The sequence below is a fragment of the Staurois parvus genome, unplaced genomic scaffold (assembly GCF_062004578.1).
Source record: "Staurois parvus isolate SC_StPar_1 unplaced genomic scaffold, SC_StPar_1.0 ptg000422l, whole genome shotgun sequence".
NCBI classification, from domain to species: Eukaryota; Metazoa; Chordata; class Amphibia; order Anura; family Ranidae; genus Staurois; species Staurois parvus.
In genome coordinates, this window is record NW_028318218.1 from 5,169,924 (window position 1) to 5,193,126 (window position 23,203).

Below are 23,203 nucleotides of genomic sequence, written 5' to 3' on the forward strand. Positions count from 1 at the left end.
TTTTATGATGTGCCTTGACTTTATTGTCGTTTGTGAGTACAACACCTATTTTATTTCTTATTAAACATTTTTTATGGTAATGCACTAGGCCTGTGCGCCCTCTGTTTGTTCTTTCCTCATCCAGCTTCTTTCATCACTGGCTGCTGCCGACTGGTTATTTTATACAAGTGAAAGGGTCACTATAAGATGGTAGGTCATTTAAGTGACATTATACAGTTTAGGACATTACCTCATGGTATTTCTTCACAGTTTTTCCCGACAAACATGTGCAGGATTTGGTATAAGGAGTTCCACAGCCACAGTTTCCACCACAGCGTTTAACAAGGAGGCATCGTGGGAAAAACACAGCAATTGTAACTTTCAACTCTTCCCGTAAGTTTACTGTGAAATTTCTTGGGGTGCAGCTGTATCGTTTGACATCATCATTCAGCCTGTCTAAATTCACTAAAAAAGAAAAGTCATCGATTAATTTAAAAATAACCATGTACAGTATTACTATCAACTATGGCAAAATCTGCAAGAGTATTGTTATTACCAGTTATAGTAAAAATCAACATGAATGAAGTCATCATTATATACAATATTACATTAATGCTGAACTCCTACTATTGAGAAGACTTACTGTTGGAAAAGTTATTCTACCAACATGTGAAATTTGAACAACCTATTTAAATTAACCTCTTGACCTCCGCAAGATTTAACCCCCTTCATGACCATGACTTCATGCAATTTTAGTGATTTTAGAGAATGTCACTTTTTGTCATTTTCAAATTTCCCGCCGTTCCGTCCCCCGTTTGTCCTGGCGCTCGCAGGGGACGGAACCCAGATGACAGATGTCGGCATCCACCGGATTACATTGCTGGGGACACTGCAGGAGGGACATCGCGGGAGCGCAGGACAAGGTAAGTGATCGAGGGATCCCGGAGCAGCGCCGCATGGTAAGCCTGAGTGTAGCTCGGGGTTACCGCTTGTGGTACTGAAACCTTACCCCGAGCTACACTCGGGAATACCGCCAGGGAGGTTAAGAGGAAAGTTCCAAACTAACTTTAGAAAATATTATTTTACTAAAAAGAGTAGTTGATGCTTGGAACAAACAGTAGACGTAGCAAGTCAGTCAAACATACGTGGATTTAGAAAAGCATGGGACAAATACACATTTATATGAAAAAAGGAAAAAAATTTAAATAATTAAAAAGGGGCAGACTCAATGGAACTCTTGGTCTTTTTTTCTGCTGTCTCCCTTCTATGTTTCTATTTAGAAAACACAGACAGAACACTCTGCAAAACCAGCATCATGTGTGCATCCTGTATTAAATGTTTATTTAAATAAAGATATTACATAAATAGTAAAAATGCTACACAACATCAGTTAAAACAAAATTAAAATTCTTCTTAAAGAAGTTAATTTTGAATGAAGAAAGAGGATATTGTCTTTTATTGGACAGCTGTTGAAATCACAAAATACAACCAATTTATTCTTTTAGTTCTTGAACAAAAGAACTCATTTGCAGCCCTGTTCCTGAAACCTTTGAAGATACTGGGGTTGATTTACTAAGTTCACTTTGCAAGAGAATTTTCATTTAGCTTTTTGATTGTGGTGACAATTCACTTTGCAAAGAACACCCAATCGCATGCAAGAGAAACATAAAAAACAGGACATGATTAGCTGACCAAAGTCAGTGGAGCTTCAGTTATCTAAATTAAGTGAACATTCCCTTGCAAAGTGAAAATTCAAGCTTTTATTCTTTTAGTAAATCAACCTAAATCTGTACTCACTCCCTCAAATACTATTTAGGCAGTATAGACAAAATATCTAATAAACTATGGAAGCTAAGCATTTTTCCTTGTTCGTACCTATTCAGGCATAACCAGTGAAGGAGGAGTACCCACATCCACATGAAAGTCTTATTGGTAATTTTATCACATGTGCATGCTGATTGCATGTGGACATCATGAACTGCAAAATATGGTGCAGCTGTGCATGGTAGCCAATCAGCTTCTAACTTCAGCTTGTTCAATTAAAGAGGTTGTAAATGCTAAAGGTTTTTACATGAATGAAGATAAAAAAACTTCTGTGTGCTGCTCCCCCCACAGCCACCCTAATACTCACCTGAGCCCCCTCTCGATCCAGCGATCTGCACAGGAGCCTCAACTCTCCTGGGTCTCTGACGTCATTCACTGTAACACAGTAGTGGGAGCCATTGGCAGCCAGTGAGCCAATGAAGAGGGGCAGAGATGAGATGCGGCTCAATGTGTCTTTTGATCTACACTAAGATAGAACCCGCTTTCCTGCAATTGATTGAGTAGCCTGGAGTTCTGGTTGCCTATGGAGGTTGTGAAGCCCCTATAACCCAAACTTTCAGAACAAAGGGCAAGTTTACTACCCTTCAAACTTTAGGGGGGCTGGACTGTAGGAGTAGAAAATTCTCTGGCATCGGTGGAAGTGAACAATGCCATAGGCTTGGTTGTCAGTTGGAGTGAAAAAATATTACAATATTGGTGTCAGTGGGAGGAATAGTGCTCCATCATTGGTGTCAGTGGGACACTTAATTCCCCTTTCTGTTGTCAGTGGGGGGAATTGTGCCCCATTGTTGGTATCAGTAGGAGGAATAGAGATTCGTCTTTGGTGTCATTGGAAAGAATAGTGCCCCAAGGGCCAGATAGAGGCAAGCAAAGGGCCATATCCGGTCTGTGGGCTCCAGTTTGGAGAACCCTGGCTTAGAAAGTTAGATAGCATATGCATGTGTGTTATTGGATATTTGTATTACTCTGTATGTCTTGTTTACCTAAAACTGTACGAAGGTTGTATTTGCAGCATTTTCAGTTTAGCAAAAGCACGTTATTATACCAGAGTGTGTTCTGTTTCCTTGCTTTACCGCAGAGTAACTGAAAAGGTACAAGCAAAATGGGGGGGGGGGGGGGATTAATAATAGTTCCGCAAGACAGCTGAGCAGGGTTGACACCATTAAATCCACAAAATGCTGTGTGCTGTCAGCCCACAACATTGACTTAAGAGCCAACTGCATTTCTGGCAGATCAATGTGTACTTTTTTGTATTTGCACGGACTAAAACCCAGGGAAATGTGCATGTATTGCAGTGATGTACTGTGAATTTTTATTATTAATTTTGCCCTGGGATAGACTATAAAAGTGCTTAGTGAAACTAGTCTTTACATAACAAATAATATTGTTTATCCCATAAAGAATGTCTGTGTTGGTGATAAGTCCAGGTTATAGCAAATGTATAAAGTCTGATAATTGAAGCTGCAACGAGAAAGGAAATCCATTTCTTCTTTGATCTTATGTACTTACATTTATTAACATTGATACTTTTAGTCGAGATTATTTCTCACAATTCTTAATGCCAAGGACACATCTAACGCATTTAATTGATGTGAACATTTTTTAAACCTAAGTAATTTATATCAGTGAAAAGGAATTCCAAGAATACTTCCTGATTAGCCACAGGAGATTGCCAAGAAAATTGAAAATCCTTTATTTGATCAGGGTCCTCATTTGTAATAACATGCAAGGATCCTAGATTATATGAATGAATAGGGTAGATATCTGGGAACTAAATAAAGTGTAGCATGCAAAATGTGCATGGTGGTCATCAGGGTCACACCAAAGATGAGGACAATAGAGGAAGCTGCCTGACATGGCACTCATGGAGGCATGGTAGGGGGCAGCACTGAAGCTGCGCTGTCCATATAGGACACGTTTCACACCCAGGCTGCACAGCAACATTGGTTGTTATGGTGCAGGCAACTGCATCCTAGCAACAAAAGATGCTGTACGGCTTGGCTGCCAGCATCCCAGCAACCAAGGATTTTGTGGATGTATGCAGTTTTGTGTTCCTTAATAAATCATTAAATGCCTATTTTAAATACAACTAGTGTAAGTATCATGAGTATGACATGGCATCAGTCTCTTTTAATGCCATTTACAGCAGAATGCACACTAGGTATGAAAATGGTAGTAATAGTAGCCTTTCAGGAGAGCTGTATGCAAGCATGCTGTGAAGGGAAAAAGGAGAATAGAACAGAGCAAGCTGCAGGATAAGCTCATCAGTTTCATGATGCTCCCTTACTGTTCCATCAGCAGGCTGGGGGCTGGGTGGTGTCAGCAGTGTATTCCTCAATCATTACAGAGAAAGTGGCATCATCTGCCTGGCTTTACTTTGTGGCAGGGTAGTGCAAATTGCAGGAATGGATGGATAGACATACCAATGCTTTTGCAGATAAAACAACTAATGTATTTCATCAGTGTATTTAGAAGTTAGCTTGGAGTTCAGCTTTAAGCTGTTCACATATATATCTAAAATAAAACATTAAAAAACCGATACAGTCCTATTAAATGGTAAATTTCTGAAGCCCCATCTATTATTGGACATTCGCCTTTTATATTAGGTACTGCAGTGAATTGGCACAGATAACGTTAACAACCCAATAAGTACATTGATAAAGAGTCCTTATCTCAAATTGTCCGATCAATACATTATTCAGTGTAATCAGCTGGGTGCTGCTTCTGATTGAGCCTTTCCCCTGTGATATAGTTGCTTTGACTCCTTTGACTCATATAGCTGTTCAGATTTAAACTTCAATCACCTCATCCTTTTTCCAGGCATTTTCTGCTTTTCTAATGACCACATTAGTGGAAGCCCTATGCCTCTCTATTAAAATATTGTAATTGTTTATGCTGTTGTGTAATTACTGAGCACTGAATAATGTGCCGGGTGCTGTGCCCAATTGTATGAAATAACAGGGAGAAACACTGCCAGTCAATAGTATCTGACAAGTCCAAACTGACGCTTGGTAATATTAATTCCTAGGCTCTACAAAACAATTCCTTTAATGATATAACGTCAGCGATTAAGCAACCCCAGGAAACAGGAAAATAAATCAGAGAACTGGTAAAGATAAAGACAAAGCCCATGAAAGAGATTTGTGCTTTAATGTCAACCCCTGTGCTCACTCTACAGCAGGGGTGGGCAACCTTGGCACTCCAGCTGTGGTAAACCTACAAATCCCATCATGCCTCTGGGAGTCATGCTCCTGGCTGTCATAGTTTTGGTACAAGTCATACAAGTCATGGGACTTGTAGTTCAACGACAGATAAAAGTGTTGAGGTTGCCTGCCCCTTCTTTACAGCCTAGCAGCTGTCAGTGGAGGACGCACAATACGCGCACAATAGTGGAAACTACCGAACTCTAGAAGGACCCCACATGCTGTAAGACATTACTAGATCCTAATGTCTGTGCTAGCTACTATCTTAAGCTGTCAACAACAGTGTTACGGCTAGAGGAATTTCTTAGAGAAACCGGCCAACCACAAGAGTTTGTGTGCGTACACTTGTCTTTAAGATGAGGAAGACACAGAGAGAAAGAGAGCAGCACATAGATTGGTTATTCCCATTGCGTCTGTAATCTGATGGTTTCCACACCATCCAAACCATACAAGGTCCTCAAGGATCGCAGCATCACCTAAAGAGGAACTTCAGTCCCCTTTAGTTTGGCTCCATCCCCCCTCTTGTGCTACCAGTTTCATACTGTATTTCTGGCACATGTGAAATGAGCTGAAGAGCTCTGCCCAGCCTTTGGGTCCTGGCAGAGCCCATTGGCACATCTGTGCACACGCACAGAACAGGGCAGGTTTAGAACTTCCATAGCAGTCTGTCTTTGTGCATGCATGGGGAAGCCACAGGCTTTTAATGAGAACAGAGAGTGACAGTACACAAGTATGTACCAATGGGCAGTTTTTTGTACATGACCTGTGACTATGTATTTAAGTGGTTGTAAATCCAGATATGCATCCCACCTTGTTTGAATAGAACTAATTTATAGAGCAAACCCTTAGAAAATAGCAATATAAATACCTTTTTAACGTCATTATTAGGTCGTATGACCTCATCTGTCTTGCACAGCCCAGCAATGTTGGTTGCTGAGCTAATCCACAGCATATCACATGTCCTGATGATGGGGCTTCAGCTATTTCACACCATCACCCCCCCCCTAGCCATTTAGAGTGGAGTGCAAAGTTAATTGTTAATCTGATCGACCCTGAATGGTCCTCTCTCACCAGGACAATTAGAGCAGAGCATATACAGTTGTGCTATAAAGTTTGGATACCCTGGCAGAAATCGTGACATTTTTCAATGATATTGAAAATATGACTGATTATGCAAAAAAAACTGTGTTTTATTTACCCACTTGCCTACCAAGCACTTATACCCCCTTCCTGCGCAGGCCAATTTTCAGCTTTCAGCGCTGTCGCACTTTTAGTGACAATTGTGCGCTCATGCAACACTGTACCCATATGAAATGTTTATAATTTTGCACACAAATAGAACTTTCTTTTGGTGGTATGTACTTGAATTGGGTTTTCTATTTTTTGCACTATAAACAAAAAAAGAGCAAAAATTTAGAAAAAAAAATTTCTTTGTTTCTATTAAAAAATTATGCAAACAGGTAATTTTTCTCCTTCAATGATGTGCGTTGATGAGGCTGCACTGATAGGCAGCACTGATGGGCACTGATAGGCGGCACTGATGGGCAACGATAGGCGGCACTGATGAGCTGGCATTGATATGCAACAATGATGGGCACTGATAGGCGGCACTGATATGCAACAATGATGGGCACTGATAGGCGGCACTGCTGGGCACTGACTGGTGGCACTGAAGGGTTGCACTGCTGGGCGGCACTGCTGGGTGGCACTGCTGGGCACAGGTGGGTGGCACTGCTGGGCACAGGTGGGTGGCACTGCTGGGCACTGATTACACTGTTCAACAAATTTTTATTTTTTGCCAGTTTTGGAAACAAAAGGATCCATTTCTTAATGAATTTCACATTCTGAGTTCAAATATAACAATGAAATTTGTCAATTGGCTCTAGTTTTTCTGTAAACGGAAAGTTTTCTACTATAGGCGTAATGACTACATAATGCACAATAATTATATAGATAGATGTCTTTCCACAAATATAAAGCAAGTGATATTGACTACATAACAAAGCCTAAATGGCATAATATATTGCATAGGATTACCAAGAAAAATTATAGCCATAAGCTAAGTTGAATCATTTTAATACTTAGGATTCTCACTAGTTTTGTCTTCAGTTTGTGTCGGTTTTGCTTCTCTTGGCTTTTCACTTGTATTCGAGGAAAGGGCTATCTCTTACAACTGCACGTGACTACACGCTTCAGGTTCTTCCTCACTTGACTCAACCACGAAGGATTCTGGTGCTTTAGGAATTGGTAGCCCCTCTCCATGAGGAACTGGACGTATTGCCGATGGAATATTTGGATAGTGCACAGATAACTTTTTCTTCTTATTTAGCCCTTTTGTTGGAGGCACCATACAAAAGTAACAATTACTAACATGATCTGTTGGCTCTCTCCAAATCATTGGCACAGCGAAAGGCATAGATGCCTTTTTTCCATTCAACCATTGCTCCAGTGCCGTCCCACAAGAATTGCAGCATATATGTGGTGCCCAGCTCTTGTCCTGGTCTCCTATCTTGCAGCCAAAATACAAGTTGTAGGCTTTCTTAATCATTCCTGTTATCCTCCTTTTTTGTGAGATAAAAGTTATTTCACCGCAGATATAGCAGAAATTATCTGCTTTATTCACACAAGTTCGAGGCATTACTGAGTAGCCTATATAAGCATAAAAGGAAATGTAAAGACGCTGTCGAACTTCAATCAGCTACAGATACTGCAGCTTTTATGCAGTGAAGTGATGCAATTAAAGGCTAATATTGCATCATCTCAGTATACAGGCAATTTTCTATTGGTCACCAGTATCAATTGCGCAATATGCAGCTGAAGTTGCATCATAATTTTGAATGGCTTACGTCATTAGATGGGTGAATATATCATGGAAACTAGAGCCAATCAACATTTTTTAGGGTCATTTTCGTTTTCAGCACCCCAAAATTATGTAAGATTAGCTAATTTTATGCCCAAAACTTTTTACCTGTTGAACAGTGTTATCAGTGCCCTGATGATCGGTGCCGATCCGTCCTCTGACAATTGCCAGTTATCGGCAGTACTTTCCTCATGCTGTGACAGCATGAGGAAAGTGCAGCCGATAACTGGCAACTGCATTTACCAGTGATCTGCTGTGTCATTGGACACGGCTGATCACGTGGTAAAAGGCTGCTGTGATTGGCCTTTTACCACATCAAGTGATCAGCTGTGTCCATAGGACAAAGCGATCACGAAGATCGCTGTGTGCGCGCCCCCAGGGGACGTGCGGGAGGGCAAGTTCTGGGAGGATGTCATATGGGGGTTTATTTACTAAAGCTGGAGAGTCCAAAATCAGACTCCCTTCTGCATAGAAACCAATCAGCTTCTAACCTCAGCTTGTTCAATGAAGCTTTGGCAATGAAACCTGGAAGCTGATTGGTTTCTATGCAGAAGGGAGTCTGATTTTGGACTCTCCAGCTTTAGTAAATAAACCCCATGATGTCCTCCAAGAACTGGCCGTCCGCGGTGAAGCCGTCATTCTGCTATCTGAGGTCGGCAAGTGGTTGAGGACAGTGATCATATGAAGCAATTTATTATCACATAGTTGTTTTTGCTTATTTTTAAATCATAATAATAATAATAACAGAATACACCCAAATGACCTATGGGGATTAGAAAAGAACTGTCAAAAGACCTGTGTAACAAGGTACTGGGACTTTATAAAGATGGAAAAGGATATAAAAAGTGTCCAAAGCCTTGAATATGCCGGTCAGTACTGTTCAATGACTTATTAAAAAGTGGAAAATTTGGGGATGTCTTAATACCAAGGCAAGATCAGGAAGACCTAGAAAGATTTCAGCCACAGCTGCCAGAAGAATTGTTCCAGATACAAATAAAAACCCACAGGTAACCTCAGGAGAAATACAGGCTACATTGGCAAAAGATGGTTTGGTTGTTTTGAAGAAGCACAATACGACGATACTTAAGCTAAAAATGAGCTGAAAGTATCGTCGTATTGTGCTAATTCAAAACAACCAAACCATCTTTTTCCAGAGCAGCCTGTATTTCTCTTAAGGTTGCCTGTGGGTTTTTCTTTGTATCCCCAGCAATTCATCTGGCAGTTGTGGCTGCAATCTTTCTTGGTCTACCTGTACTTGATTTGGTATCAAGAGATCCCCAAATTTTCCATTTCTTAATAAATGATTTAACAGTGTTGACTGACATATTCAAGGCTTTGGTCATCTTTTAATATCCTTTTCCATCTTTATAAAGTTCCATTGCCTTGTTACACAGGTGTTTCAACAGTTATTTTCTGCTTCCCATGGCTCAGTATCTAGCCTGCTCAGAGCATCCACATGAGAGCTAACAAACTTAGTGACTATTTTTACACTGACACTAATTGCAATTTAAAAAGCCACAAATGTGGGAAATTAACCATTACTTGCTATTTTAACCCGTGTGTGTCACCTTGTGTGTCTGTACTAAGGCCAAACATTCCAGAAAAGTTATGTAAACTTTTGATCATGGCTATTTGAGTTATTTCTGTTATCATTATGATTTAAAAAGGAGTCAAACAACTATGTGATAATAAATGGCTTCATATGAACGCTATCCTTAAATAAAAGACAGTTTTTTGACACAATCAATCATATTTTCAATAAAAAATGCCAAAATTTCACGATTTCTGCCAGGGTGTGCAAACTTTTGAGCACAACTGTACTTGACTGACAGCATACTCTCCTCTGAATGGCCATGGGGGCGCAAATAACTGAAGACCAATCACCAGAAAATGAGATGCACTGTGGTTAAGCTCAGTTCCTGACCTGGGCATTTCTGAACTGTAGAGATGAAAATGCTGCCACGTGATCTAAGTGTCTAGTAATACATAGCCTTTTTTTTACTAAAAAATGAGCATGTGCACTGCTGTTGTAATGGTTCAAAAGGTTCTATAAACCCACAGATCTACTCCAGTATGGAATTTGTGATTCTGTACAGAAATGATTACAGATTGATTTGTGGACAGAATTTAGGAAGAACCATTTTCACATATGATATATAAAGATAATTGTTTGATCACTTATGGTTGAAGTGTTTATCAGTGGATCTAAATAGCATTTATACAATGGCTGTGTTAATTTTTTTTTAATTTTTTTTCTAATTTATTCTTTCGTTGATATATCTGTAAATATTATTGCTTGTTTTTTTATGTTCATGGTACTACTTCCTGCATATTGATGTAACAGATATGAAGAATTAAAGTAATTTGGACTTTATAAGCACATGAAAGCTTAACACAGTCAGCAATTACTACAAAACCTTAAAATCTTGAATATTTGTATTCAAAATATGTTAAAATAAGCGTGTTGAAAAACTGGCTGACTGGAACAAAAATAACATCCTTGCTGTAAGTACTCACTGAATAATACGCAACTCATATACCCACATGGTAACAAACTTACAACAAATCTTGCATCTGAATGAAATTACCGATTGTGGAGTCATTCGACGCATTTCATCAAGCTGTCCTTTTTTCTTGGTTTTAATTTTTTTGGCTGAAGTTTTTCCTCTCCATGTACTGCATATGTAGAATTGTAGAATAACGATAGGTATAGCCAAGGATGACATGTCTATGTATGGAAGATGTCTACTGTATTTCAGATACTTACCACCTGTACCCTTGAAAAACACAGTTTGTTGAAATGCGCTGGGTAACTTCACATGGATAATTTCCTTCAAATGCTAAAAATTTGTAATTTTGTTACCACGTAGGAATATGTGTGGTCTATTATTCAATGAGTAATTACAGCAAGGATGTTATTTCTGTTGTAATCAGCCATTTTTTCTACAAAAGTCTTTTAATATATCTTGAATAAAAATCTTCAAGATTTTAAGATGTTGTAGTGATTAGTGACAGCATTATTTACGTTTTTATGTGCCAATAAAGTCCCAATTACCTTGCCATGTACATGTGCTTCAGTGTTGTTACTAGGGATGTATTCTATGTATTTATATGAAGAAACAAAGGTTGCACCTGTTATACTACTTACCAGAAGGCTTGAGGAAGGGTTGGAACTAACTGCTCAAAATGGTTCTCTGTTTGTACAGCCTTGTGTTACTTTTTCCAATTAAAATAATAAATTGTGCTGTGCTTCTTGTCTCTCTCTCTCTCTTTTTATATATATATATATATATATATATATATATATATATATACATACAGTGGATATAAAAAGTCTCCACACCCCTGTTAAAATGTCAGGTTTCTGTGCTGTAAAAAAATTTAGACAAACTTAAATAATTTCAGAACTTTTTCCAACTTTAATGTAACCTATAAGCTGTACAACTCAGTTGAACAACAAACTAAAATCTTTAGATGAAGGGAAGTAAAAATAAAAAAAACTAAAATAATATGGTTACATAAGTGTGCACACCCTTAATCTATTACTTTGCTAAAGTTTTTATTTGATTTTATTACAGCACTCAGTCTTTTTGGGCATGAGTCTGGTGAAGCCATGCCTTTGTTGATTTGGATGTATGCTTTGGGTTGTTGTCACACTGAAAGATGACGTTCCTCCTCATGTTCAGCTTTCAAGCAGAGGCCTGAAGGTTTTGTTCCAATATTGACTGGTATTTGGAACTGTTCATAATTCCCTCTACCTTGACTAAGGCCCCAGTTCCAGCTGAAGAAAAACAGCCCCAAAGCATGTTGCTGCCACCACCATGCTTCACTGTGGGTATGGTGTTCTTTTGGTGATGTGCAGTGTTGTTTTTGCGCCAAACATATCTTTTGTTATGGCCAAAAAGTTCAACCTTGGTTTCATAAGACCATAGCACATTTTTGTTTTTTTGCAAAATTTAGCTGGGCTTGGATGTTTTTCTAAGAAAAGGCTTCTGTCTTGTTACTCTACACCATAGCCCAGACATATGAAGAATACGGGAGATTGTTGTCACATGTACCACACAGCAAGTACTTGCCAGATATTCCTGCAGCTCATTTAAGGTTACTGTAGGCCTCTTGGCAGCCTCCCAGACCAGTTTTCGTCTCGTCTTTTTATCAATTTTGGAGGGACGTCCAGTTCTTGGTAATGTCACTGTTGCGCTATATTTTCTCTACTTGATGATGACTGTCTTCACTGTGTTCCATGGTATAGCTAATGCCTTGGAGATTCTTTTGTACCCTTCTCCTGACTGATAGCTTTTAACAATGAGATCCTTCTGATGCTTTGGAAGCTGTCTGTGGACCACGGCTCTTGCTGTAGGATGCGACTAAGAAAAATGTCATGAAAGACCTACTAGAACAGCTGAACTTATTTGGGGTTACTCAGAGGCATTTTAAATGAATGCAGGTGTGTACTCACTCCTATTTAACATTTTCAATGTGATTGCTTAATTCTGAACATCCCCAGTTATAAGAGGGTGTGCATACTTATGCAACCACAATATTTTAGTTTTTTATGTTTACTCCCCCCCCCTAAAAGATTTCAGTTTGTTTTTCAATTGAGTTGTACAGCTTATAGGTCACATTAAAGGTGGAAAAAGTTCTGAAATTATTTATCTTTGGCCAAAAATAGTGGCATCTCTGCATTTGTCAGATAATGATAATAATGATAACTTCACTTCACTTTTTCCACAAAAAAGTGGAGCAACAAAAAGTCAAACTGACGCATTCCACGTAAAAACCCAAAAATGGACTGACAAAATTATTTGCACTGTCTGAAAATTGTAAGAAATAATTGCATTCCAAGTTTGTGATGCTCCTTTAATTTTTAATTAAATTTACATGTATCACTTAACAGATGTTGACAATATAGAAAACACACCAACAAGCAGTTAAAATGGTGAAAAATTGACTTAACCTTTCTGTTGTGTATCTCTGTGTGCTGCATGAAGAAGAGAAAATGCAGCAAAGAATTGTCTGAGGATTTGAGAACAAAAATTGTAGAAAAGCATGGACAATCTCAAGGTTACAAGTCCATCTTCACAGATCTTAATTTCCTGTGTCCACTGTGCTCAACATTGTCAAGAAGTTTACACACTCATGGCACTGTAGCTAATCTCCCTGGATATTGATGAGAAAGAAAAATTGATCCAGACAAATTCAAGGTGACCTCCAGACACAGGGTGCAATGCACTATACATTGCCATCTGAATGAAAAGAGTTGCTATGGTAGAAGACCCAGGAGGACCCCACTGCTGACACAGAAACATAGAAAAGCCAGACTGGAGTTGGCCAAAACGTACCTAATGACGCCAAAATCTTTTTGGGAGAGCATGCTGCGGACAGATGGGACAAAATTACAGCTTTTTGGCGAAGCCCATCATTCTACTGTTTTCAGAAAAAGAAATGAGGCCTTTAAATTAAAGAATACAGTCCCTACAGTCAAGCATTGTAGAGGTTCACCGAGAATTCTGGGGTGCAATGTAGGGCCCATTGTCAGAAAGTTGGGTCTCCATCAGAGATCCTTACAGCAGGACAATGACCCAAACCACACATCAAAAAGCACTCAGAAAAAAGCACCCACTCAAAAAGACTGCTGAACTGGCTAGCAATGAGTCCAGATCTCAAAACAGCAATTGGGAAAAGGAACCCTTCCAATATGAGAGACCTGGAGCAGTTGGCAAAAGAAAAGTGGCTCAAAATTCCAGTAGAGAGGTGTAAGAAACTCATTGATGGTTACAGGAAGCGATTGATTTCAGTTATTTTTTTCCAAGCGGTGTGCTATCAAATATTAAATTGAGGGTGCCAATAATTTTATCCAGTAAATTTTTGAGGTTTTGCTTGGAATGTGTCAGATTTGGCAATTTTTCCCCCCACTTTTGTGTGTCATACCAATACAAACAAAAGAAATGTTAAAGCTATGAAGCGCTGCCCCATAAACGTGCAAAATACCTCAAATATACATATTATTAAATTCATGAAATATGCTCTCTCTAAAAATACACCATCAACATAGTTATGTAAACAAATAATTCATAAATTTTAATTAATACAGTCTTTTGATATGCAAACGTGCAACAATTCTTCAAAGTGCAAATGTGCAGTGATTCTTCATAAAGTGCAACAAATCCTTATTGCTCCCCTCCGGTGGTCCCACTTACTCACCAGCTGCCATGGACTTTTATAAGAACAAGAGTCTATCGCGCCTGTGTATTATAGAGGCTCATCTGGGATTTGTAGTCCTCTTGTGGGTCTGATCCATATTCTAATTCTCAGTTGTCAGTTTCCCATTCATGAAAATAAGCTCCTCATAAAGTAGTATATAAAGAGAAAAAGGGACCCATATAGTGAAATACCGTTTATTAAAATTAGAATTAAAATCATGTTCCACTCACATGTAATGGCAGATATAAAAGCATGCAAATGCTGGACCGGAAGTAGTGCACCGGCGTGCACTCCACCGGCCGGAAGTGTTGTCACCAGCAGCTCCCAACTGATGTGTTTTGCCCCTCCCACTGGACGTTCTCAGGTGGTGAGCTGGTGAGTAAGTGGGAACACTGGAGGGGAGCACTAAGGATCCCTTGCACTTTATGAAGTATCACTGCACGTTTGCACTTTGAAGAATTATTGCACGTTTGCACATCAGGAGACTATATTATTTACATTTATAAATTATTTGTTTACATAATTATGCTGATGGTGTATTTTTAGAGAAAGCACATTTCATGAATTTAATTATATATTGTATTTATATTTGAGGTATTTTGCACGTTTATGGGGCAGAGCTTCATTGCTTTAACATTTAACCTAAATGTTAGTACCTTTATAGAAGCAGCAGCTCTATTTCTTAGTATAAATTTTTTAGCACATTTTTGTCATCTTTCAGCAGTATCCGAGCGCAGGTTATAAGTGATTGCAAACAAAAGAAATAAACATGAGAATGCCTAAATATTTGTATATGCAACAATGTTCGGAGTGGTGCATTATCTGACAGAAATGCAGGGGTGCCAATATTTTAGGCCATGACTGCGTATGTTTTATATATATATATATATATATATATATTTGTTTTTTCTTTTTTTCTTGCAGTATTACTCTTATATAAAAAAAAAAAACAAAACTTTTTTCACTGCACTTGGTGATCACAAATAATGAATCAATCTTACAGCTGCACTCAAAAAAACACCCACTGTATGTTAAATTATTATAATTCTCATTTTTTCACATTGGCAGATAACACGTTTATTTCAGTATTTATCAGTTTTTTAGTTATTTCCCTTTACAGCACAACTTATTTGTAAGAATATTACCCTTCTGTTTCTTACCTTTGGACTTTTTTTCTTGAAAGGTTCTTCCACGGTACTGAGCTGTATCTGTATAGAGATTTTCTAAGTCTTCCTGCCATGTTTCAGGACTAAAGTGTTTTACAACCTCTTCAACAGTGTCAAACATGGCAATAACTTGATCCATAGCCTCTGCTAGAACAGTGGAATTAGTTGCTGATGGAGAGTAGTAGTACAGATCCTACAAAGAAAGAAGGATGTCAGTTATTTTATGGAAAGGCATGAACATATGTTAGAAATATTTACTTTGCAAGCTACATATGGAACAGGTGGAACCATGACCCTGCAACTGCTCCAAAAGCTCTAAATTAAGCGTATAAGCCTTTGTACATCATTCCTGAACTTGCAGGTTCTCCATCGTATGTAGGGACCGTTATCCAACAACATGGCATAATTCCGCATGCTCATTTCCATATGGTCACAGATCATAGTCAACCTAAGCAGGTAAGAAATCAAAAGCAAACTTGGATTCCTGCCTTATCATTGCAGAGCTTCATGAATATCCCAGCGGACCTGAAACTTGGGGCACCCTATGATGCATATTTTATAGCACTATCCATAGCTGGCCCATCTTTTGCTAAACGGCTGCATGTCATAGTGATAATATTATGGACTGAAATTTTAGACAAAGCTCGCCAATCAGACCTTTTGCCAAAACACTAATCTGACCTACATGTCTGATAACACTGACCAAACAGCCATTTTATTTGCTGAATGCAACAGAATTGAAAGAATAACTGGTGGTGTTTGCCTATAAAGTACACTTAACAATTTTTAATTTCCAACTATAATCTGGATCAACATAGGCAAATATACCAATAAAAACAATAGAATTTCCCTGTTTGTATTGCCCCCCCCCTACACACGCACACACAAACACAGACAAATACTTACCTGAGTCCTCACTTGATCCACCGCTGTGCCCATCTGTAGTTGATCTCTTCTCTCTCTCCCTGTATTCACAAGTCAGAGAGGCAGCAATGGGAGCTATTGGCTCCTGCTGCTATGTATCAAATCCTGTGAGCGGAGAATGGAGCAGTGCCTTGCTGAGTGTATCTATGGATGCACAAAGCCTGGCTCAGGAGCGAGCCCACACATTCACCTCCATTAGAAGCAGCTTCCTATGGTGGTGCTCAGAGAAGAGGAGAAGCCAAGAGGGCTGGCGAGGGATCCCAGAAGAGGAGATCCCTCTGCTCTGAACAATAGTATTGGTAAGTATAACATTTAAAAAAAATGCCTTTACAATGTCTTTTAAACTAAGTTTAGTAAAAAAAAAAATCAGCACAAGGGATAGTATTTGTATTTGATGAAAAGTGTCCTTTGTACTTGAAATCTGAAGTTCTTTGATCCCCACTACTCCTACTACAACCCTAATTTTACAGTACTGCGTTGGTTAATAAAAGCGGATAGACCTGTCATATCCACTTGTCAAGACTGCTGACTTTACATGCCTGTTCTGCTCCCCTAGTTTCCATGAATGAAAAGTGATCCATGAATAGAGGAGGTGAACCTTTCAATCAGCCACCTGACTTCCATTCATAGATCGCCATCCAAAGTCACTCATAACACTCTTGTTAGTGCATATGAAAGGTCCCTTGACTCGTATGCCAGAGGGTTTCAAATAAAACCACAGCAGGCAGAACAAGGGACACTTCTCAGTAATTGTAAGTACAGTCCCTTGTGCTGATTTTTTAAAAATATTTACAGTAACAGCTTTAAAAATATAACCTGAGCCAATTTTTCATTTTGGGATTCACACCTTGACCCATGTTAACATGCATCACAAATATTTGTAGATATGCATTTTTTTTTATCAAAGTTGTATACAAAGCACAGAAAACAAAAGAAGGGTTTACATTGACCATGGAACAATTTAACAGTACAAATTTTCTCTTTCTAATCATAATGAATTGTGTCGATCTTGTTATTCCTAGGTTGTAGATTACAGAGTAAGTGCCGACATGCATTTAAAAAGGGGTTGCTGTCTAATTGAAAGAATTGCATTGAGCTGATTGAAAAAATTCAAGTCAAAATGAAGCATGCAGGACTTTATTTTAGCATAGCTGGATTTTGGAATGCCCATGCATTTTTTGCAAACTACAACCAATTCCGTGTGGATGAACTAATAAAACTGAGCGCTGGTCAAATTGAAACAAAATACTTTTTTGTAAATTTTTGTTCTGTTAATCTCAGTACTATAACCACCAATCCTCACATTAGCTAATATTTTATCCTGCACAACAGGACTAAAAGAAGTAAGACCATAAGTGTGACCCAACGAGGTCTTTGCTGCAGCACCGAGAGCAGTTACTTTAACATTGGGAGCTTGCTGATAGCAAAAGAGAGCAGCATGATGACGTCATTATTATGTTGCTGTCCCTCCAGTGTCCAATAAGCTAGCAAGGGGTAGCTTGCTGGAGACAAGTGAGGTCAACAGGTTATGCTGTGTGGTAGTAGTGCCAGAACCAAAACACTGACCTAACAGGAGTAAAATTTTAGCAGGTACAGAAACTTTAAGTTTCTTTCAGGCTACAGTTTTTCAAATGTGTATTTAGCCATTTGCTGATAGTATAATGTTAAAGTCATGTCTAGCCTTCAGGTCATTACAGACAAGGGGGCACTCTTTATGTCTGGATGAAAAGAGATTTAGCCATCACATACAGAAAGGCTTCTTCACAGTAAGAGCTGTGAAAATGTGGAATAGACTCCCTCAGGAGCTGGTTCTGGCCAGCTAAGTAGATTGTTTGAAAAAAGGCCTGGATTCATTCTTAAATGCACAAAATATGACTGGATACTAACATTTATAGATATTAACACCAGAGATTGTTGATGCAGGGAACGGCCTCCTTGAAAATCAGGATTTTTTTCCCCACTGGAGTGAATTAGATCATGCTTTATTGGATTTTTTTGCTTTCCTGGATCAACTGTGGGTAAAGGATTGTGTATATGGTGGTTTTCTATTTTTTGTTGTTTTTTTTTTTGTATTGGTTGACCTAAATGTATTAAATGTGTCTTTTCTCAATCTGACTAATTATGTAACTACCGGTATATAACTATGTAACTATGCATATCATCACAATCATTTTTTTCAAATGCTCTTATTTTCTGACCACTGCCACAGGGGACAAATGACTAATTAAATTACATAAAAGTAGATCAGCCCAGCAGAATATTACCAGTAATAGTGGTAGTTAACTGTGGCAAATCAGGCCATCATATCTTTTTATAATTAAACCTTGAATGCTGTTTACTACGTCCAAAGCATCTCCTTTGTGATCTTCCAGGAAGTAATATTCCATGTAGTAAATTCTTTATGAGATATAAATCAAAATGTGCAATTAACAAATATGTTGATAGATCAGAGCTAAATGTCTGAGATTAACTCATAAAAGACAGCCGCAGGCTATTTCACATGACAGCATGGAGGACAGCTGTGAGCCAGCCAATACATCTGTCCATGCACTCCCTGCCAAACTGGCTAATGTACATGACAGAAATAGTCTGGCAGCTTGACATCAACCTCTGTTTGGGATTGTTTTGTAAATTGTGTGGTTCCTCCATCTGAAGCTTCCAGAGGAAAAAAAAAGAAAGTTACCTCTTTCAGGGCAGTATGAAGATGCCTAAGCAATGGGGCTGAATTATAAAGAGGATGAACAGAATTCATGTTGTCCTTTAAATGAACTTAATATCTGATTGCCTGCTATAGAAAACACCCCATTTTTGTTTTTCACCATTTTTATGCCTCAGAACGTTAAGTGACTCACATTTAATAAGGAAAAAACAAGGCTAGCAGACTGGATATCTGCAGCAGCATTCACTATTTTGTGCACGCAGGAATGACAGCCACTCTGAACTTGCCTGTTTTCTACTACTCAACACCCCACATTGGTATTGTCTAACCACTATGATGGGGTGCTTCACTGGCCAATAGGAGAAAATTGGATCTGTCAAACATGGAAGTGTTGAAACTTAGCTGGTTAACCACTTGCAGTCCTCCCCACAGCAGAGTTACTGCTACAAGGCAGACGTTCTGTGCAAACTCATGTATATAAACATCATTCTGCATTTCCACTGTAGGGGGCAAGTGATTGGTCACAACAGGTACTGGCCAATGGATGAGTACTGGCACCCTGTCAGGAATGGACTTGCCAGTAATGGTGGGACTCACCTGCCTTGTGGGCTGCAGTACCAGGGCTGGCCAGCGGGTGCTCCCAGCAATCAGAGACTCAACCCTGCAGCCAGCCAAACACCTGAAGCTGATTATGCAGGTGTATTTAAGGGATGGCCAGACCTGTAGTGTCTGCCTTGGTGTGTGTTTTTCCTGGGCCCCTGTATCTTGTTACCTGCATCCCTGTCCCTGGCCCTGTCCCTGTCCGACTGATTCGTTGCTGACCCTGCCTGATCCGGACCTCTGCTGACTTCTCCTGGTTGATCCCTGGCTTGTGACCCCGACCATTCTCTGCCTGACCCCCTGTACCTACCTGCCCGTTAGTTGCTGTACCCGGCTCGTGACCTGACTACTCTCTGCCTGCTCCTCCTGTTCCTACCTGCCCGATTGTTATTGACCCGGCCTGCCTGACGACGCTTGCATTGTATGTATTGTTATCTGTGGGTGGTTTGGTTCGTTTGCACTGTGTTATGTTTTAGTATTGCACTGCGTTTATGTTTGTATTGTTAGTCTTTAATAAATTGTCTTATTGTTTATAACATATCTGAAGCCTGCGTTTCCCTGCGTCAGTTCACATTCCTCTGGTCATACCCTGGAGCCCTGACACACCCATTTATCACCGAGGGCAGAGCTGTGTTCTGTCAGCGGTAGTCTGCTAGACTGTCTTTCCCTGCAAAGCAGGGAATATAATCTAGCAGATTGCCTAGTAAAAACAAATTACCGTGTAAACAAAAAAAGTTTACATAAACCAATCAGTATACGCTTATTGTGATTTTTTTTAATAGAGCTCCTCTTTTCTGAGTGCCAGCACAGCAATTGGCATAGTGTGGGGGTACTTGGAAAAGAGGAGAAACCAAGAGCACCAAAGGAGGGCAGCAGAAGAGGAAGTTCAGGGCTGCTCTGTGCATAACCATTACACAGAGCAGGCAAGTATAACATTTTTGTTACTAAAAAAAAAAAAACTTTTATAATCAAAAATCAAAGGGGTAGTTAACACCATTTAGGGGATCTGTGATGTGAAATAATATTTGTTGCTGTATCTGGTGGAGGAGCCTTTACATTTTTTGTACTCTACCTTGTATATTATTATATTATAATCTATGCATATTAATAAATTCCCAACCCACCACACCGTGCTACAAGAATTTAAAATTTTGTCCTTCTAAATAATGAATTTGCCTAAATGTGTATATACACCATATGTATTCAAAGCTTCAAAGTACATCGAAATATTTCAACATGTGAACTACAGGTGACCCACTACAAATGCATCTTCTCTTCACTGGCAGTGCTATCAAAGCATCGAATTTCCCCAAATCATTTAAATATCAAAACTATTCTTAACTAAATGTCCTTCATTTAACATGCAGAGCCTGCAAATACTTACCTACAAAATGTGATATGTAGTGTTGTTTTTTTTCCTGAAATTTCCACCAGTCGTGCTCAGGCAGTGCCTCTCCCTTTAAAAAGCAACTCACCAAATAAACATGCCAACCACTCTCATGACTGGCACGTTTCACTTTGTGATAACTCCACCATAGCCACCGGCATCCAATCCTTTACTACTTCTCTCTCCAACTCAATATTCATATGGAAAAGAAAAATAAAACTCCAATGGCATAGTAATCTCAGCCAACAACATAATTTATTAAAAAGCCACGTACATCGTGTATATTAAAACCGTTCATCTCATAGCATCATCATGTGGTACATCTGTTGGTAAATCTCATCACCCACGAAACGTTTGGGACAAACACCTCGTCACTTCTGGTTGTGGGTTGAACGCCAGCTCCGGTCGCCACATAACCATACACTGGCGCGTTTCATCACTTCCAACGTAGTCATAGGGTTTGGTTACAAGGCGCAGCGCCTTGACTTTTATATCCTCCTCCCCCAAAAGGTTAACTGTTTCATTACCAGTCCAGATTATGCTGCACAATGGATAGCTACCAAATATCCACATATACCATTAACCCCTTAATGGTTAATCTATCCAACTGTGCAATTAACCCCCCATTTACCACTCACGCAAATCAAAATGTACAACTTTAGTAAATTAATGTTTAAGTTATTGTACTGACCAATGTGGTTATGCGGCCATCCATTTATTTAAATAATTCAGTATATAATCATCTGTAAATATTGCCACTATCTGGAAACTTTTATTAGAGACGAGAATATTTGAGTCATAATGCATTCACATCTTATATATTAAAATTAAATTACATATACCCTACAAATATAATTATGACATTAAAATAGTTATATAAACAATCATTAAGAGTTTACGATAAAATTAACAATACATTTACTGTATATACATACTGTATATAGCAAAACTAGCTCCTTTCAGGATCTCCAAGAAATTCACCTTATTGCTATGGAATTAATAGTTACTTATAAAGCAATTCAGATCTAGCTCAATATTCAAACCTTCAGGTGCCAATGATTGTAGGGTGAATATCCACTTGGTTTCCCTCTTAGAGAGGACCCTCAATCTATTAGAACCCATCCATGATGGATAAACCCTCCCAGAACTGCAAACTCGACGGATCTTAATTATGAAATTTTTTTAAATGTTCCGATACACTGTGGTGTTTGTACCCTTTCAAATTATTATGTATATGTTCAGGAATCCTCTTCTTAAGGGGTCTTTTTGTTCATCCCACATACATTAACCCGCAAGGGCATTGAAGTGCATAAATGACATAAGTCATATCACAGGTAATTAATTCTGAAATTTCAAAATCTCAATGGTTTACCTGTGACTAAAAGGACTGACGTTCACACCTCTTATTTCCTTCACTCCCCCCCCCCCCACCCCACATGGCATGCACTTCCTACATGCCTTGAAACCCTTTCTCATAGGAAAGAAAGAGGTATTATTAAGGGAATCCAAAATGTTTTTCACCACCAGTTGAAATTTCAGAATTACTTGTGTTACAACCTATGTCGTTTATGCACTTTAATGCCCCTGCGGTTTAATGTATGCGGGACAAACAAAAAGACCCCTTAACAAGAGGATTGCTGAACATATACGTAATATTTTGAAAGGGTACAAACACCACAGTGTATCGAAACATGTAACCAACACCTATGACTAAGTCGGAAGTGACAAAATGTGTCGGTGCATGGTTACGTGGCAACCGGAGGAGGCGTTCAACCTGGAACCAGAAGTGACGAGGTGTTTGTCCCGAACGTTCCATTGGTGGTGAGATTATACCAACAGATAAAAACAATATGTTGCACTCCTTCTTTGAATATTAAATTAATACATATTTCCAATAAATATATCAAAAAAATCAATATTAATAAACTTGTGAAAAACAGAAAATCATGTGAAATCAAAATGTCATCCCGTGCTCATCATACAAAAAAAATATATAATATAAAAAATATATAAAAATTAATCAGTCTTCAATGAAAAAAATATATGTGACTTTTCCCAGTGATTCAAATCAAATCAATAATTCCAGGTGACTTCCTTAGTGAGTATAAGATGTGCGCTCACCTCCAGATTAGCCTGTAACAGGCTAATAACGCTTTTTGTCCACTCAATGGGACTGATGTTTGTTGCACCACATGAAGAGTGGTGGGTCCCTCTCAGGCTGCTTCTCGTCTCCTACTCCTGCTGGGATCTCCCCTCTTATACTGCTGATCTCCTGCTTTCCTTTCCTTGGCAGGTGCCCTCAGTGGAAAGAAAATTACCAAAAATGTGCTTTATCTTTTTTAAAAAACAGTGCTTTATTTAAGTACCAGTTGCACTCACATTTAAATAGTGTAAAAA

General features: G+C 38.9%; 1 protein-coding gene across 2 annotated transcripts in view; it reads right to left on the reverse strand.

Annotated features, from left to right (window-relative positions):
- PDGFD (platelet derived growth factor D) overlaps window positions 1–23,203 on the reverse strand; it is a 363,209-nt gene that overhangs the window by 28,712 nt on the left and 311,294 nt on the right. For both annotated transcript variants that reach the window (XM_089687280.1, XM_089687279.1), the window contains 2 exons: window positions 15,231–15,429; window positions 230–444 (listed from right to left, as the gene is read on the reverse strand). In XM_089687280.1, the coding sequence (XP_089543406.1) occupies window positions 230–444; window positions 15,231–15,429 (414 nt within the window). The remainder of the gene's footprint in view (window positions 1–229; window positions 445–15,230; window positions 15,430–23,203) is intronic.